The sequence below is a fragment of the Pleurodeles waltl genome, chromosome 6, assembly GCF_031143425.1.
Source record: "Pleurodeles waltl isolate 20211129_DDA chromosome 6, aPleWal1.hap1.20221129, whole genome shotgun sequence".
Classification (NCBI taxonomy): Eukaryota; Metazoa; Chordata; class Amphibia; order Caudata; family Salamandridae; genus Pleurodeles; species Pleurodeles waltl.
In genome coordinates this window covers 898,126,908-898,147,098 of record NC_090445.1, presented here as the reverse complement: position 1 = coordinate 898,147,098, position 20,191 = coordinate 898,126,908, and the positions used below count along the sequence as shown (strand labels likewise).

The window sequence follows — 20,191 nt, the reverse complement described above, 5'->3', positions numbered from 1 at the left end:
GGAGATACTCAGCAGACCTTTTTTTTATTAAGGAATGAGGATAGGTACAATTAAGACTATCAAACTCTGTCTCGTGTCAGTTATTGTATGATTTAAATTTCCTCAATAATATCCCCTCTTATAGGGGAACTGCAGTGGAAAAATAATGCATTCCCATCTGACATGCATGTGCTTGTTTTCAAAAATATATTTTCTGACATATCTGGCAGGAAAAAGTATTACTTGTAGTTGTGGGTGAACACGATCAGTCAACTGCTCAACACTTAAGAGGTTTTCGACACTAAATGATGTGAGCTCACAAAACAAACCACCTTTTTGCTATGAAAAGTTGAAGGTGGGCAAGGGAGAAAGCAAGAATGGCATTAAGGGTAACATCAGTTGTTTCAGAGCAAGGACCCACTAGAGATAAAATTGGGTGCCAGTGTCAAGGGTTGGTTTCTTATCCCGACAATGCCCAAACACTTTGTATTCTGTGAACTTGAGGTCTAAGGCTGGTGTTTTCAACTTTCAGTTCCACTTTCACGAAGAAAAATGGTGGTTGTCAGTTTTGGCGGTAATTATTTTTACAGATACCTATATTTAATTTGATCAATTTCAAACGTATTAACTTTAGTTGGCTTTGTTTGAAGTGCGTGTGAGTGAACTATCTGTCTAAAACCGGGCTCCATAACAATTTCAACACCTTTGCTCTTAGTTTACCATGAGGCAAGATGTTTGGAAAGTCTGTACTTGTACCGATGTACACAGTGACACCGCGCCACGCCACTCAGATTCGAAACAATATTCCTAGAGAATAACAATACTTTAAAAACTGTGCCAAGAGATGTGCTCACTTCTGCTCTCTACCAGAAAAAAACACCCATTCAAAACACCGTACCAGAAAAACGGTATGTGCTCATGACACTGTTTAAGATGTTAGATGGATATTTAGGAATTTTGTCCCAAGATAATTTGCATATTGAAAAACACTGTGCCATATGAAATGCTGGCTGTCTGAGATACTGTGCCATCACCAATTCTAACCCTTGTGACTACTATGCAGGAGAATGCAAACTCTTGGGCAAAAGGCTACAGAAACATCCAGCAACATGGACGTGTTGTGACAGGAGGTTCTAAAACTGAAACAAAGTGTGCCGGACAATTGTCAGAGTACAAGAATGCTTTGCCAAGTGCTCCATGGAAATTAAACATCAGTATACTCCTGTCCTGTGACAAAACTGTAGAAAAAGAACAGTGAATGTAAAACCCTGTTAGATTACAAAATCTCACTGTTAGATTACAAAGTATTTAAAATGCTGACTAAGTGGACTAACGTACCAGAACAATACTGCAGGATACATTTTTTTACCGCAGGAATAGTGTGCCAGTAAAACGAACAAACCCACAGGGATCCATTGTTATGAGCATGGATTGCCATACCACCATTCTGCATGTACAATGGTTCTGCACAGTAATACTGTGCCAAGCGAAATTTGTTGCATACAAATATCGAGGCAGATGACAGATGCACAACAGTAATGCAGAACAAGCAGCATGTTAATGTAAAAAAATTAAATATTCAGTGTAATTTGGCACTTTTGACAAACTCTGAAAAAAGAATAGTTTAGCTTAAGAAAGCGTGTGAATAGTGCGACAGAAATACCTGCTTCGACGGTATTCTAGGTTAGGAGAATGATAATCTATCGAAGTCCTGTACAAGGAATATGATGTTTCCCTTGAAATAATGATTTCCCTACTACCTGGGTGGGAGAGTCGCCCATTTTACGACTTTGGGTTGAGTGAGATGTAAAGTGCAGCCAAGTAAATTCCCCTCCTAAAATGTTCAACTCATCTGTAATATCAATCCTCGTAGTCCTAGGTGCATTCCTTGTATTTCTTTCTAATTCATGTTCACTACAAAGTTCTCTTGCATCCTCAGGGTTCCATTAATTTCTTAAGTGCTTGCACCAAATGCTTCAGTTTCGACCTAATAACTGGTACATTACTAATGTCTGTAATTTGGCGACACTCCGTTTCTCTTACTACCCACATTTTCAACTCGTCCTATTGTGTTTCTTAAGCTTCTGTATTCCCCTTCTAGCATCATTCATCATGGCACTCATTCCTGAGAGGCCTAGGGTCATGGCATGTATATTCTAATTATTTGGAGAGGACCATCTTATTTTGGATCAGGTCACGGTTACCGTTTGGATTGGAAACATCACACTGAAATGACTGTGTAACATCCCTGACCATCTTCCTTTACTTAAGTTTACTTACCAGGATGTGTGGCCTGTTGTTTTGCTACCAATCTCATGTTTTCAATCTAGTATTTGCATTCCGGTCACGGATGCAATTTAATGAGGTCTTTGTTATACATTTGTGAATTCATATCTCAACGCAGATGTGAATAGCTAGGAGAAAACATACTTCAGAGGAAGGGGTATCATGTTCTCATCTCAGTTAGTCATACATAGTCCAAAATCTACATGATAAAAAGCCTTGTCATCCGTAGTATTCAAGGATAAGAGCAGTTCACTTCTATGTGTCTTTTGCCTAAATCCCTCCATCTGAATTACTAATAGATTTAAGGTGCATTAACATCTCTAAATATATTGGTGTTGGGAAAATTTGTATATTATTATTTAACAAGTCTTAGATTAATATATTTTGGGATGTGACTAAGTTTTGTCCTGTAAAGCCCTTGTTCCTCATTTAGCCTGGCCACGGGGGTATCATCATTTCTCCCTTGCAAACACAAATACCGCAGATAGACCAGTTGTCCAATCAGATGGAGTCTGTTCCATCTCCTAATCTTACCTGTATTACTGTTCTCTTGCCAGGGCGTGGACACTGTCCCGTTACATTACTACTGCTCCACTCAGTCTCACTGGACAATTGTGCGTCTGTCTCGGATGCACCTGTGATTTGCTGCTGGCTGCTGTGGTAGCTAGGGGTAACCCCTTTGTTTTGATAGAGCGCACATAGCGAGCGCCAGCACTGTCCACACTGAAGAAGAATATCCAATGCTGCTTAGACACGGTCTGCCTATGCTTGGTTACCAATCCGAAGGTCTAGTTAGTTAAGGAAGTGTAATACATCATTGATCTATGGTGATTTCATAAATGCCTTTGCTGACTTTTTTCCTTTCCGTGTGCTCTATTTCATGTGTTCGAGCATGTGCAGAGTCACTCGAGTGCTGGTTTGTGCCACCTCTTGAAATCCACGTGTGCAGGACTATGGCTCGCTCTCGGTACCTGCACTCTTTATGCAAACATGTCCTTCAGGAGCACTTTCTTGCTCCTCGCCAGTAAACCGAATCTCGAGCACCCCTTTCCAAACACGGCCCGAACGGGAATCATGGCCGCTCCGAGGATCCTCGGTTTGAATAGCTTGGGACAGACATGCCTTCAATCCCAAGCATCTCACAGTTAGACAACTGAACAAAATATCCCCAATGAGAGGAATTAAGCTTTACAGTTCTAACTTTTGGAAGTGTCAACATTAATTACCTAGGGTCAGTTTTGATATTAATATTTTACGTTGCAGTCAGAATTCCAACCGAGAACCCTTTGAATTCCCAACAAAACGTACACAATGAGAAAAAAACAGAATTCACTCCTCTTTGAAACCTATCTAACTGCTGGCTACTGTAGGATTAAACTCACGGGGACCTCCGTATCCATACTCGCCTTTGCATGAATCATTTCACAATGAGATGCAGACAAACTATGTCAAGTGAATGAACATTCAGTCTCCTGCTGGGCACGTGACGTGCGCATGTGTACCGTAGGCAGTGCTTAATTTGTAAATAAAAACGTGCCGGTGCCCAAAGCTCTCCTCTTAAACACGCGGCTGCTGCATTCAAATGTGCAAGCACGGACACTGAGGCAGCGAATTCTTGAAGCCATTTAGAGCCTCTTCAATCCATTTAAAGCAACTCTCTGCCCCTTCAGCTCACTCTGGAAGCTTTCTGCTTTCTACCTTTGTGACTCTTTTTCGTTTTTATCTTCCTCCGTCTTTCCCATATGTGTCTTTTACTCTCAGCAAATGCGTGAGGCAGAACAGCAAGCCCCGGGTCCTAAAAAATAAGCACCGGAAACAACAAGCACAAATTAAGCACTGGTCGTGGGGAGGGGGTGGGAGAGACAGGGTTCCTTAATGACAAAAACAGCCATTAATAAGTGGCTTGGCATTGCGAATAATCCATCTTTTACTCTAAGTTGAATGAATGCACAATGGACTGCTTGACCAGTAAAGTAACATTACGCACCTACAGGGCTCCATTTAAAGTCGTGGTTACACTAAAAGTGAACATCTAAAGTTGTACAAAGTCTAAACTGAATGAACAAAACAGGGACGAGCACGTATGCACTCCAGCTCATGATTTGAACACAGAAATATTGTGATGCAAGGATCTCCTGTTTGTGTTGTCAGGAGAAGGGCTTTTTTTCATCTCGTATCTCCGTTCCGCCTAACCCAGACTGCTACGTCACCATCCTTTACGATGGCTGATGTAATGCGCCATTGGAGGCTGGACGGCGGGCCTGGGTGCCATGATGCAGAGGCACAAAACACCTTCAGCAGCCAGCAGAAAATAACCTCCAGCGGGGTAGAACAATGTGTTTTCTCTTCTCCCTATTTCCTTCTCTCAGTCCACTGGCCTTAGCTGATGCGTCTGTGAGCCTTTCCTAATCCACGTGTGCACAGCCACAGCCCGATGTCGGTGCCGGAGGGCATATTTAAAAGCGTGTTGAGTTATGAAAGCCTGAGCGCCTCAGTGGCTCCTACATGGGTACACACAGATATGGGGAAAGATAGTTAAGCATCAAATGGCTTTTCTGCATTCTGTTTAAAAGATCAGTGAGCTCAGTGGGGCCCTGCACTTTTCTGGAGAAGTGCAGACACTGTACTATGTGTGCGGACACTATGTGCAGTACAGTAAGCTGGTGGAATGATAGAGGTTCCCATTTTCACCTTTCCTTCAGACTGTTCAATGACAATTCTGGCCCTATTTGGAACAAATGATTCCTATTCATGCCTCTGACAATGTTTGACTATTTTGATTTTACGGATAACCAGAAAGCAACATTTTACATGAAGTTTTTTTACTCCATTACACTCACATTTGCGAGCCGTTGCACCTCAAAACCCATTTCATATTTGGGTATTTTAGCAAGGGAACATACTTTAAAGTTCTTTGTAAAGTTGGTGTGGGGAAACAGATGTGCTTCCGGTGAACGTTAAGTGAGGAGGCAACCAATAATCCCTAACATTGTACCTGTTCCTCGGACCTGGTGATCCCAAGATACTAAGAGGAAGGATTTTACATCCTTAAATTCTGGACAGTCCTCCAAAACTGCCGTAAGGTGGTAACAGGCATGTGGCATTCTCGTGAACTATATCAGTGGAAGGTCTCTTAAGGTTTCTTCAAGTGTCCTATGCAGTACATGTTAGTGTCCATCTTTTAATATTCTTCCCAGTGCCTCCTTCCATGTTTTATCTGTGCTCACAGCTGCATGTTTTGTTGGAAATGTACAGTTAAGTACATTTTGTGATTCTATCCTTTGTGGCTAAAGCAAAAGATCACCAAATCACCATACATAGGGAAACACGGCAGGGGGCAATTATGTGGATACATTGAAGCACAGGTCGCCACACACTTGCATTTCTTCCCTCGAGGGCCGTGATGGAATGACAGAGTGGACTACAGACTCTGGCCAAGAGAATAGTTAGCACGATTTAGTCATTGAGTTTGATTTTGACTACCGTAGCGGGAATTTCATATTTGTATTCATGTGTTAATGGGAGAAACTGAAGAGAGAGACTGGACTCTCATAATGAGTTATTGATGGAAGACTTTTAAATCTATCAAACCTCTGTTTACTTTATAAGTAATAATTATGTATATGTTTGTGGGCATGAGTCCTAGAGGAGAATTTCAGAAGTCGTTGGGGAAATTATCTAGAATAAGCCTAAGTACTCCATGACTGAGTACCAACTGACCCACAAAATGTATCTTTTATTGCTGAGGTTATGGATGTGTTTTCAAAGATTCCTAATGTATATAACACCTCATATGAATAAGCCCTTAACTGGGACATGCTTGGACTAATGATTACAAATGTTTGAGAAATAAGTATGCAATGTACTGTCCAAAAGGAACACCTTTGCATTTTCTCGATCTGCCCAAATAATCATCAACAAATCTTAGTCTGCAGTTCTGTGTCCTTTCATTTTATATGGCCCTCTATGCTTTATACTTTGGCTTAAATTGATGCATTCATTATGTTCTTCTCATCTTATTTCCAAAACTTTATTTTAAAGTATACAATAATTTGGAATATTAGTAAACACCAAATGTATGAGGCAGCAAAAATATAAACATACAAGAGCTGGGGCTGTCCGAAGACCCATTTCTAGAGGGAATAACAGACGGTATTTTTAGAAAGATGTTTAGGCAAGGTGATTTACTAAACCAGCATTCTGTAGAAAAAAAGAATTATGAACAGAAATAGATGTAATCGTAAGTATTATGGTTCATATTCACAAAATATGAAGAAATGCACTCCTGAATCCCAAATATCCAGCATAATTTGCTATTGAGGTGCTACATCTGTAACTACATTGATTTTACATTCACTGTGTAACTGTACCCAATACTCATTTCAACGCCATCGTTGTGATGAACCAACTTGTAGGCTGCATTTTTGTCAACCCCATGAGGTCCTCATTTATACTCTCTCTCCATTAGCTATGTGTCTTTAGAGTAAGAATATTTTTTTATTGATCGCACCCAGTACCTTGTTCTGGCCTAAATAAAAAAGTGAGCTGTGAAAAATACTTTTTAGAGCAGAATAAGCTAGAACATCAAATAATCTGCTCAAGTGCTGAGACCACTGAGACATTTTCAGTTTCCAACAGTCAAACATATAATCTAGTCATAATTAAAATGTACTTCCCAATTGGAAGCAACTCAAATCACTAAATGGTTCATTTGTTATTTTTGTCAGCACTGTCATCAGATTCTATATTATAGTTTCTTTTTCTTGGCGTTTCCATTCGCATTAGTAGTTAGTATGGCAAACTCAAACTTTTGATATCCATTTTTTAAAGTTTTTTCATTGTTTGAGCCTGATGAGTTATCAAACAAAAGGTAATAGGCACAGTAATGCCATGTTATATTTTAAAACAATCCTTTCAATGGGGGTACAATACCACAACAGCTTGAAAAGGCTATAAGCCATGCTGAAATTCTCTGCTTCATGCCAGGAAGAAAGGCCAACTATTGGTATAAAGATGTATTCTGCATCTCTGCTTATTAAAACTGAGGTTACTTTTATCATTGTACATGGAAATAAGGCAGCCATTGGAAAAGCAAACATACATGCACAATTTTGAAATTCAAAGGTAGCGATGTCCAAAATCTTCAGCTGAAAGCACCGAACAATAATTTCCATGTGTTTGTATTCTAGGTGAAAGAATGGACACCGGGAAATGTTTAGTTTCATACTGGTGACTTGGAGACTTGCTTTACAGATCATAACTAACCATCCTTATGGTTGTACAAAGCAAACATAATTTGTGTCTGCACTGTTAAAAGGAGTCCATTATTTCCATGCTTTAAAAACAATTAATGATCCCAGAAAATACAATTTCACCCAACCTCCAACAAGTTGCCTGGAACTACAAGCGTTAAGGAAACAGTTGGCCACAATAGTACATAGCTTATCCATCTAAGTGAGCATACATTTTACCCGTGAGTTAGCTAAGTCCTGCAGCAACCATTTTCTGTCTTTGTAGCCATTACAGTCCGTTGCTTTTTTGTGTGCCTCCTAAGGATTTGTTGGCTTCTGTGAGCCAAATCGGGTGGAAAATCAGTGACCAACTCATAATCATCTGCCCGAGGCATCCACCCATGTGGATCATGAGGTGCATCTCCTTACAACTGCCTTAAGAGTATGGTATTAATGAAACAAGCCTTGACCAAGCATTGGGCAGGATGTAGGCTCATGCCATATTGTGCCCTCCTTTGCATTATGCCTTACTCTGTAGGATGCAGACCAACGCTAAAAGTGTCTATGAATAAGGGACATACCTACGTTTGAGCCTTCCACAGATCAAGCCCCAATTCTATTTGTGCACACAAAGCACATTCCTTTTGTGAATTTGCACGTGCCTATTCCTGGATTCTAAACTTGCAAAAACATCCAAACGAACACTGTCAACATGAATAAAATAATTATGAACCTTCAAATCCCAATAAAACCTCCAACACAATATATATGTGGATATTTTGATGTCTCCGGGCAAAAGTCAATGGAGTAGAGAACGGCTATAATGTAATGACAAACATAATAGCGTGTGTTATAAGTCCATATCTTGTCCAATCAATAGATTACTGAGGCTCTTAATGTAATGTGTTATGTACATTATTCATTCAGAGCATTATTTTGGGATGCATGTTTGTAGCATATACACATTAAACAAAATGTCTGATCCAACTCTTATATAAAGGCCCCTCAACTTTTTGTTTTCATGTGCAGGAATCATGGTGAGTAAAGAAGACGACAAATGCTTATTAACAACCTCTGAAAGTGACGTTGAACCAGCCGTTTCACTTGCCTTGGAGATGAAATATGTATTAGACCCCAACCGGCATGTAAAAAAAAGGAATAAAGCCCTGCAGGTGAGATTTAAAGACATCTGCGAGGCCCAGAATGAACAACTATCCGCGATGCAGCAAACAGACAAAAAAGATTCAAAGTCCATAACGTACAAGACAGCATATCGTAAATACATGACCGTGCCGGCGCGCAGGTCAATCCCAAACGTTACCAAGAGCACAGGAGTCCAAACTTCACCTGACCTGAAAAAACGTTATCAGACATTTCCCCTGGACCGGAAGAAAGGGAACTTTATTAAAAATGCCTCCGCTGTCGAAACATTTAAAAACCAGAACAATGGATTTCTAATAGACCTTAAGGATAAAAAAGGGCGCGATATCTCAGGGGAGTCGTCTGAATGCGGCAGAAAGGTGAAAGATGAAAGGACGCAAGAGCTGGCTTCAAACACTAATGCGTGCACGGATGCTGCGCATCAGCCCCCCACGGGCAACTGTTCGGAGGCAGGTAAAGGCACTGATTTGCACAGTTGTACTGAAGAAGCCCCTTCCCTTCAGAATTCGTCTACTTCAGAGGAGCCTGATTGCCAGCTGCACGAAAAAGCAAACCACGACGCAGAGACATTGGGTAATGAGGGAGCCACTCAATCAGCACACTGGAGAGTGTTTCAGACGGAAGAAGCCACAGTTCATCTGCCTGCACTCGGCTCCCATGCAGCATACCCGGACCTGTCGGACTCCATGGCCGAGGCAGAGTGGTCTCTGTGCCCCACGGCGGAAGACGAGGAGGAAGGAGCGGTGCATCTCAACGGCGTGGAGACGCAGGGCTTAGACGTGCAGGCCTGCTCGACGCAGGCACAGTGTCAAACAACCGAATGTAACGAACAGACTCTCCAGCTCAATGTGTTACATCTGGAAGGAACCCAGCCTTCGCAGGCAGCCGTTGCTGTGAGTGACGAATGCCAACAAATTGTGCCTCACACGGAAGTGGTGGATTTGAAAGCACAGCTTCACATGATGGAAAACCTAATAAGCTCCAGCCAGGAAACAATCAAGGTGCTGCTGGGGGTTATCCAGGAGTTGGAAAAAGGGGAAGCCCAGCGTGAGGGGTAAGTGTGAACAGGCATTGTCGAAAAGACAATTCTGTGTAGTTCATCATACGACAGCTATTGCTGGTAGGAAGACGATGTGTTTCACGACTTGCATTAGCATCGCTTAATCTTAAAAACATCATTTGAGCTATGAATGTATCTAAAGAAGCCACCAATTTTAAACCTGCCTACGATTTACCTCATGAACGTAATTCCCGCAGTCCCTATAGTTTTCAGCAGATATGTTTGAGGACGTCATTACTGGCAATTAACTTTTGTTTTTCAGAACCAGAATCACACATATATTCCACGTCACATATCATGATAACATACACTGTGCGGTTTCATTTTTCGCAAGATGATTTTTGAATGCAGGTTGTATATAAAACGCTATGAAGGGCTGCAATTTAACGGGGCAGAAAATGTTATACATTGTTATGCTGTAGTCCGGTTATCGCTTAATTTTAAAATCAAAACTTTACATTTGAGGGGGTTCAAGGTATGTTTCATTTTCCATTTCATTCCTTGTACATGTATGGTACCCCTTCCTTAATATTGGCATCCGGACATGAAATGACGGCTTCTATCAGCGTGATGCAAAGGCTTTTAGTTAACTAGGCCTGCCCAAAAGCGCTGCAAGGGAGAATTGCAACCTGTGCGAGTTTTGTAGCGCACACACATAATTTACCAATTCACACAGAAGGTTGTTTTCTTTAATTTAACAATTTATTTAGCCCAACATACTAATTACATGATGTATCTAGCTGTGCCCTCCAGAATGACTGCAGTACAACCCTTCGCATTTTTCTAAATGAAATATTTTATGCAGTGATGTGCAAGAGGTTTTGTTTGGCGCAGGCCATGACAATCGCAACACTAATTTGGCAGTGCTTTTTCACTACACATTTCTCTTTCAATTTCTAAATGAAAGGAAACCTGCTGTTCACGGCTGATGTTCTCTGTGTGTTAAAGTGATGCGTTTTAAAAAGATTTTGGAAGCTATCCGGTCATGAAATTTGACTTACTCTTCAGTATGGTGCCGAAGTGATGTTGACTAATCATTTTTCAAGCCTTACCTTTTGACATTTAATATTAATTTATCACAAGACTGAAATCTATTCTGCTACTGAGAATACAGTGTTGCATTTTGTGTTTATAATTTGGAAATATATTCTGATTATCTGGGTATGCTGAAGCAGTGATTGGATATGCAAGCCAGGATTAAAATTTCCCAATAAAAACATTTGTGTGTTTCGCTTGTAACTTATCCATTTAGATACTGGAGTCATTGATGAACTTTCAATGTATTAAAACTAATATGCAAATGTTTATTTAAAAAAAATTCAGATAAATTGGACAGTAATAAAATATATATATATTTCAAAATGAGCTTTGTTCTCAGTACAGTGAGCTCTTCAGAACATAAGGGCTTTCAGGCTTTTTCTGTATACGAAAGCATGGAATCTCCGAACCAAAAAAAGAATCTGCAGGTGAAACTGCCTCATCCCAAGTCACAAAATAAGAATGAGTGCATACTCCCACCGGTACGTTTAGAGCAAAATGGAGTTGTTGTTTGGTGGGGAAAAGAGGGCGATCAACGAGGCTACTCCTTTCAACCTGCAGTGAACACTCACAAACTAAGACAGTTTGGGGTATTCACCAAGGCTGGAGTAGTTAGTCCTTCCGTCACTCTGGCATTTTCTGGTGGCTGCAGGACAGGGGAACAACTTTCAAAGCAAGATTGGCTGCCTTAGCCCAGCCATGGCTCCATTCTAGTTGCTACCTCCTGCAGCTGGTCTGGTTTGAACATTTTTGCCAGGGCTGAATTTGGTGTCCAGCCCAGCCCTGGCCTTGGCAATTAGTTTCTAGGTTGTATCTTCCCCTCGTAAAATAAGCACACCTATTCGTATAAAACACTGGAGTACTTTTCCAGGGTGCTAAAGGTACACCCGATACTTCATTTTACAGTGAGGCAAAGGGATTCCCCATGGGGAAAATGTTTTACCAGTAAAGAAAAAGAAAAAATAAGGAAAAAATGCACATTCCTGCTATGCACTGCCTTTTCTTTTTTAATTAGGGATAACTGTGCACTGTCTTCCTGGTTTCAGTATTTAAACAATCACTGACAGAGCCAAAACTTTTGTTTAAATAAATGTGATGCCTGCACACATTCTGTTTATCACATTAAATCCTACCCTACTTGCTTTGCTGGTGCTGAAATTGAAGTATCAAACAATAACTGCTTTCTGTGTAGAATGAATATTGGAGATAAAGACCTGAATGTAACTGAGTGATGATTGTGTGTACTTTTTAGATGTAAACTAGTCTGTGATGTAATCAATTTTTCATTCAAACATTTGTAAACTGCTTGTATAGCTGATCTACACTGGCGCAGAAAGGGTAAAAAAATATCGGTGAAATGGGTCCAATGTGTGGTTTTTGCTAACTCAGATCACAGACCACCACATAAATCCTATTTAATAATATATCTATTCACAATATTAGTATTAAATTGTACTCAATTTTTATTATTCATCCCATCTCCCATTCCAAGCATGCCAAGTTTCCTCAATTAATATGATGTGGTTTAAAACTTTTAAATCCAAGCCATTGTAAACTTCATGCCCTCTATGTTATCTGCAGCAGTAAATGTAATTATACTACTGAATTGTTAAAAATCAACTAATTCTATGATGCTGATTGCAACCCGAGTTGGAAATATTGGGGATAAAGCTTTGAATTTAAGACTTATGGTCTTGAAAAAAACATCTTGGGTTAAAGAGATGGAAAGTGGACCTATTTGGACAAGGTTCAAAAGTAAAACATTTGAAGCACATACCTTTATATATCAGGTGGAGTATATACCAATACAATTAGAGCATCTGTCTTAAGTCAATGTTTCTCCTATAATATTTTCCCTTAAAACTAGTACATTGATGTCTAAGGTTTGCCTATCTCACAATGTACTCATAAAAATATTACAGAATAGTGCATGTTTTAGAATTACAGTCACCTATACAGTAAGGGGGGTAAGCCATTCTTAGAATAGCATTAAGTACTTTACTATTCCTCCATACAGGGAAGAAACTTGTCCAATACACGTTAATAAGGAGAACTGTGATATTTTAATTAATCTGATGAATTGAAAGAAAATGGAGCACATGTTTAAATCAAGTGATTTTGGACAATTCAGTATCACAATTAGATTCGATGGCCATGGATGAAACTTGTGTTGTATAAAAGAAAAAGTTACTTACCTTCGGTAACGCATTATTTGGTAGATACATATTCTAGTTGCAGATTCCTTACCTTAGAATTTCCTCCAGGCGTCAGTCTAGATACAGAGATTTTTTCTCAAGCAGTACCCCTATAGGCCGTTAGGTGGCGTTGGTTGGCTCAGCATCCATTGTTGGTGTTGTGTGTGATAGAATGACACTGTGGGACCTATGAAGACACCACCCCAGTGCACAGATATCAGTTTCTTTTTACGACTTTCCACACCAGAAGCACAAAGCCATGAAAAACACTGACCACTGGTGCGTCAGAACTATGGCCCTGAAAGGGAAGTCCCTGTCCCTAAGAATCAGTTTGCAGAGCCGTGAAGATGGGCAGGTCAGTAAGGAATCTGCAACTAGAATATGTCTCTACCAGAATGCGTTACCAAAGTTAAGTATCTTGTTAATCTGAAAGAGACTTCTAGCTGCAAACTCATTACCTTAGAATAGACACCCAAGCAATACCATCCCCACAGGTGGGTCTCCAAACCAAGATCATACTAGGATGTCCTGTAGGACCTAATGGGTAAAATACCCGTCCCTTCGGACCTAACTGTATGGACAGTAGTGTTTGGTCAACATGTGCAATGATGCTGTGTGCTAACGCAGTGGTTGAAGCTGTTGCTCTAGTAAAATGAGCGCACAAACCCTCTGGGGGATGCTTCTTAGACAATGCATTGCACATTTTATTGCAGAGAATGACCCATCTGTAGATGGTCCTCTTCTGCACTGCCCGGCCTTACTCACACCCACATAACCCACAAAGAGTTGATCAGCCACCCGGAACTGAAGGTAGAACTCCAATGCTCTTTTTGGGTCCAGGTGCTAGAGTCTCTCCTCTTCCTTAGAAGATTGTGAGGGGTGCATAAAAAGTAGGTAAGGTGATGGATTGGCCTACATGAAAGGGTGTGACCACTTTTGGTAAAAAGGAAGCCTGGTACAAAGCACCACCTTGTCAGGATAAATGGAAAGGAATGGTGGCTTGGAAGAAAGAGCCTGCAGCTCACTCACTCTGCGGGCAGAAGTGATGGCCACAAGGAATGTCGTTTTTAAAGGTAAAGTTAAAAGCTGGATTGGACAGTTATGAAGTGGCTCAAAAGGAGCACATATTAGAAAAGTAAGAACCAGATTCAAATCCTATTGGGGTATTATGAATGGTGAATAAGGAATTATATGGGTAAGACCCTTTAGGAATCTACTAACACTAGGAGATTTAAAGAAGGATGGTTGGTCAGGTAATCTCAGAAAAGCAGAGATAGCAGACAATAACCTTTGGGGGTGCCCAAAACAGAGCCCTGCTTGGTTAAAGAAAGTATAAACAAGAGGACCTTAGACAGATGTATAAAGAGAAAGAGGGAGTCAACAGACTTAGCTGCGCATCACGTCACAAATTCGTTCCATCAACAGGTGTATGCCATTTTGGTGGAGGGATGCTTGGCTGTCAGGACGTTACAGTCTTCGGGTGGTAGGTCAAAAGCTGTCAATTCCCGCTGCTCATTCTCCACACAAGAAAGTACAGATTGGACAGGTTCAGGTGGAGAACCGCCCCATGCTGCTACGACAGAAGATCCTCCCGAAGGGGCAGTCAGATTGGAAAATCGATAGCCTTACTCAGTAGCTCGGGATACCAGACTCTTCGTGCCCAGTCCAGAGCCACAAAGATTACTTGGGCCCGATCATTCTTGATCTCTTGAGAACTCTGGGAAGAAGTGGTAGGGGCGGAAAGGCGCACAGGGGGCCTGAGTTCCATTCGAGACGAAAAGCGTCACAGAGCAAGTGCTGCCTTGGGAACTCCAATGCGCAAAACTTCTGACATTGCGCATTGTGTGCCAAGACTAACAGATCTAACCAAGGCTCTCTCCAATGCTGAGAGAGACCTTGCTCCACCTCCGGAAGGAGAAGGCATTTGTGAGAGACCAAGCATTGACGACTGAGTTTGTCGCTCTGGTGTACAGAGATCCTGCCAGGTGTTGAATCACCAGGGAAATGCCCTGATGTTCTAGTCAAGGCCAGAGTTGCAGAGTCCCCTGACAAAGGGACCACAACCCCACCCTGCTTGTTGCAGTACCACATGGCAGTGGTGTTGTCCGTGGACACCTGCACCCCTTTCCCTTTGAGATATGGAAGGAATATGCTAGTCTGGTTACCCTGAGCTCCAAAAGACTGATGTGGAGCCTGGACTCCGCCAGGGACCAGACATCTCTGATCTCTGCCTCTCCCATGTGGCTGCTCCATGCCAGGATTGACACATCTGTCCCTACTGTCAGATCCGGTTGGAGAAGGGAGAAGGATCTGCCTCTGACTCAATCACAGTTCAAGAGCCACCACTGCAGATCTTGCGTTCTTCCCTCTGAGATCTGGACCATGTTGGAGAGATTCCCCTGATGCTGCACCCACTGGAACCTCAAGTCCAGCTGCAGAGCCAGCATATTCCATCTGGCATGTGTCACCAGCCGGATGCAGGAGGTCACGAGGCCCAGCGGCGAGAGACATTCTCATCAAAAACCAGGAGAGAGGCTAAAACATCAGTATCATAGCCTGAATATCCTGGGCTCACCGCTCAGGAGGGTAGGCCTGAAACTTCACTGTGTCCAGAATAGATCAGGTGAAGGGGATCATCTGAGAGGGAGTGAGGTGTATCTTTGGCATGTTTACAGTGACCCCCAGGGAATACAGAAGGTCTGCAGTTGTCCGGAGGTGGGAGATGATAGCCTGGGACAAGCCGGCCTTTAACAGCCAGTCATCAAGGTAGGAGAAGACTGAAACCCCTGACCTGTGCAGATGAGCTGCCATCACCCCCATAACTTGGGTGAACACCCGACAGGCATTGGTGAGGCCAGAGGGGAGCACAGTAAACTGAAATTGCTTGTTGCCTACCACGCAAATAACGTCTGTGAGCAGGCAGGATGGGAATATGGAATTATGTGTCCTGCAAGTCCAACACTACCATCCAATCTCCTGGGTCTAGGGCAGATAGGACCTGAGCCAGTGGGAGCGTTTTGAACTTCTCCTTCCTGAGGAAGAGATTGAGGGACTGGAGATCTAGGATAGGGCGGAGGCCCTTGTCCTTTATGGGCACCAGAAAATAGCGGGAATAACAACCATGACCTACGTCTGGCACAGCGACCCTCTCTGTGGCTCCCTTGGCCAAGAAAGCCGTAAGTTTCGAGCATAGGATGGTGGCATGGATGGGGAGGGGAATATCACAGGGGAGGGAGTAGCCCCTTCGGACTATCTGCAAAACTCACCTGTCTGTCGTGATGGACTGCCAGCGGGGCAGGTGATGGTGAATCCTGCCTCTGACTGGTCCCTGACGGGGAAACATCAGACTAGGAAGGCTTGGAGGTTTCAGCGGGAGGGATGGTTGACTGGGCAGACAGCTGGCCCCCTGATTCACAAGGACATTGGATCCCATGTCCCTGGCCGTGCAGAGGCTGGGCAGCATGAGCGGCACATTGACTGGTGGGAAAAGGATGTGGTTGAGTGGCCCACCCATAGCCACGAAAGAGGTGAAAAGCGGACTGAGGGAGGTGAGCGCAGCTGCACGGTCCAAGGAACTGGCCGTAGCCCGGGACTTATTAAAGCGATCAAGCGCCGAATCTGCTTTGTCTCTGAAGAAACGAGTGTCATCAAAGGGCAAGTCCATAAGTGTGGATTGGACATCCATTGAAAAGCCAGACGTCCTCAACCAAGTGTGGTGTCTCAAGGCCACCATCGATTCAACCGATATACCAGGTGTGTAGTCGTATCCAGTCTACATCATATTGTGAACTTCGCTGCATCTCTCCCATGAGCAACAGCTTGGGAGAGAATGGCCTGGGGCCTCCTCCGGGACCTGTGGCAGCACCTGCACACCTGTGTCCCATAAAGTATGGGTGCAATGGCCCAAAAGGCATGCAGTGTTTATGGACCGTAATGCCAGGCTGGAGGAAAAAATCATCCCTTTCCCAAGCTGACCCAGCCTCTTGGATTTCCTATCTAGCGATGCAAAAGGGAATGCACCCTGGGGACGTGGAAACTAGGATTACCAAGTTCTCTGGGGTCAGGTGTTGTGTAAGGAACACTGTGTCATTAGGAGCTGGTCGATGGCGGTGGGTGATTATCCTGTTGACAGGAGCACCTGTGCTGGGTTTGGACCAAATCACCAACAGGACATCAGTGATGGCCTTATTAAGGGGCAAAATGGGTTCAGAGGAGGAAGTCCCAGGCTGAAGTACCTCTGTCAGGAAGTTAGTTATGACTGCTACAGAAGACAGCTCGAGGCCCAGGACCTCGGCCGCTCTTCTCTCTACCATGGAGTAGGACGCTCCCTTCTCTGTTGCCACAGTTGGTGGGAGAAAGCATGCCTGTGTCAAGGGAAGTGTACAGACCACTGGCTTCGCCAAGGTCGGTACGCCAGTCCACAGGGTCTTGAAGCTGGTATTCTAAATGGTCATGCAACCCAGTATCAATCCTCACTGTACCCCAACCCATAAGAATAAGGGTCAGGATCCAATCTAGGGAACAAAGTCCCTGCCAAAATCTGTGTTGGTGTCTGCAATGACGATGGGCTCGATGCCAACCATGGGCACGGGTGGTGTCAGGAGCGTCGACATCGGAACCGTCATCCGGGAAGGTCGGGATGGCACGACGATGCCGTTTTGGATCTGGGAACAGATCCCTGGGTACCCTCCGGAGCCAATGCTGAAGTCACGGGTGCGGAACCAAAGGGGGCCTCTGCTGAGTCCGTGGGGCCCAAAGGAACCAGTGGAGTTGGACTGCACAAATATGAGGCGCATGGCCTTGCAGAACTCACAAAGTTGGCCAGGGGTGACTCCGGCTCCCGAAAACTCAAGAAGGTGCAGAGCCAACCCAGAAGAAGGCTCCAAGGACGTAGGCCTAGCGCAACAATACTCCTTTTCCCGCGTCGCGTCAGCCAACTGACAGGGTAAAGTTGAAGGACACTTGCTCTTCTTCCACTTCTTCTTGTGCTTACCTGATTGTCCCGAGGATTTCGAGTGGGACGAAGAAGAATGGGGGCTCAGCGACAAATCTCGGGACCTTCCTCTCGACTGAGACCAGGAGCAAAATGGAGCCAAGTGCCGGGACGCAATGAGCTTTAAGGACTGCTCCTTCAAAGCTTTGGGATTCATGCCCCGATACTCGGAGCACGACTCCGGGAAGTGGTAGCACTGCAAACACCACAAACACACGAGACGTGGATCAGTCACAGACATCATCCGATGACAGGAGTCACAGGGCTTGAACCCAGACTTCCATGATGACATCTCGACGCACCAGGAGTGTCAAAAAAAGCTTAAACAAAAGTCAAAAAGTCCAGTCAAAGATCATTAGACCTACGCGAGTCTGGCGTGGAAAGAAAAGAACTGCCGTCAGCGCACCAGGGTGGCACCCTATATAGGTCCCGCAATATCATTCAGGCGCACACAACGCCAACAACAGATGCAGATATGACCGATGCCACCTAACGGCGTGTAGGGGTACTGCTCAAGAAAAAAATCTCTGGATGCAGACTGACACCTGGTGAAATTCTAAGTTAAGGAATCCGCAACTAGAAGTCTCTATCAACTACACAAATTCATGGATCTACATTCAGGGCATAAACATTGCTCCTACTACCTTTGTCTCATAGAATGACACTTCCTACAGTGCATTTGAGAGTGAACTTGAAGTCTCACTCTTCCAGCACCAGTTCTAAGAGGGATCATTTGCCATTGTGTCTCATATACTAAGTTAAAAAAGATAGGGTGGCATAATCACCTGATGCTGCAGTGACTATTCTGAGATTAACAGTTCAGGATGAGTAGTTTTAAACTTACATTACAGACATAATAATCTTCCACCTAATCCTGGGAACAAACACAGTTTTGTAGGGCACTAGGTCAATGACAGAACCCCAAGTTGCTTTACAGAATATGGTACTTGCTGGAGATGGATATGCTATGTAATAGTATTGAGGGCAACTCAGAAATTTTAGGAGGGATTGAACCCCACTGCTTGAACATTTATACACAAAGAATATAAGAAACTAATGTCTAAAGACAGAATGTTCAACATCCTAGTTGACACACAAGAGCAATGAACTACTAAAACAAGAACCATAAACTACACTGATCTAGAGTAATATAGACTACAAATGCATAGACAGTGGAGGAGGGATATTGGGGAGTGGATAGGTTCTGACATTTGGGAGCATAGAGGACTCAATGGGATTGTTTACTGTAATTTTTGTTTGTACTTCACTTCTCTATATCTTTTGAAAACCTAATAAAATGCACTGGAAATATAACAATAATTAGTACTTATTTTGATTTAAGTGAATATTTAGAGTCCTGAATGGCTGCCAACTTCATAGAAGACAACTTCCAAATATGAAGTTAGAGGCTGGCTTTTATATTAAAAACTTTCACTGAGTTACCAAAGTTGTTAATTATTTGATTAACTTTACATAACAACCAAAGCATCCTACAATAGTATTTCCCTAGATGCCAATTTCGTGAAAAAACCCAGTGCTCATCAGGTAGTACAGTTTCCATTTGCAGATTTGCAAACTGAAATCATTTTTGCTTATTATTAACATATTATATGGATTACTTCTGTATTATATAACTACATGTAAAAATATGTAACAATGGACAGTGGTGAGTTTTGCAATTCTTACCAAACAAAGGTGTTGATTAAGGAAATTAAAAATAAATACTAGCCAAAAAGCATTAAATACATTTTACAACGCATGGCCCCTCATTACGAGTTTGGTGGGCGGAAAAGGCCACCCGCCAAACTTCCACAGTCGGGTTACCACCAGTGCAGTCCCCCTTCCCACAGCCCCTATTAAGAGTTTCCCCACTGGGTCAGTGGGCGTTGGTCCAGTGGGAAACAGCCCATAACATTGATGCCAGCTCAATTGCAGTGCGTAGGGTGCACCAGCACCCATCCCGCTTTTCACTGCCTGCAAAGCAGACAGTGAAAAGCATGACAGGACTGGCCATGGGGTTCCCTGCACCGCCCATGCCAGGTGCATGAGCAGTGCAGAGGCCCCCTCACCCCGTCTTTGCCAGCCTTTACACAACGGTGCTACTGTCATGTAAAAGCTGGCTGAGAGGGGACTCATACCAGGATGGATCAGGATCGCAAGCGCCACCAGACCCACGGCAAGTCGTAATCTAGGTGTGCTTGCGGTCCGACAGTGGCACAACCGCCACAGTCATAATTTGGCTGCCGGA

The 20,191-nt window shown here is 43.2% G+C and overlaps 2 protein-coding genes across 2 annotated transcripts in view; one reads left to right on the top strand and one right to left on the bottom strand.

The window, feature by feature from the left end:
• Positions 1-20,191, bottom strand: part of DOCK1 (dedicator of cytokinesis 1) — a 1,072,828-nt gene that overhangs the window by 538,764 nt on the left and 513,873 nt on the right. The window lies entirely within an intron of this gene.
• The window catches only part of INSYN2A (inhibitory synaptic factor 2A), a 118,660-nt gene that overhangs the window by 27,155 nt on the left and 71,314 nt on the right, over positions 1-20,191 (top strand). Inside the window, exon 2 of the mRNA XM_069239712.1 lies at positions 8,526-9,711. Coding sequence (XP_069095813.1) covers positions 8,531-9,711 — 1,181 coding nt within the window. The 5' untranslated portion in view covers positions 8,526-8,530. The remainder of the gene's footprint in view (positions 1-8,525; positions 9,712-20,191) is intronic.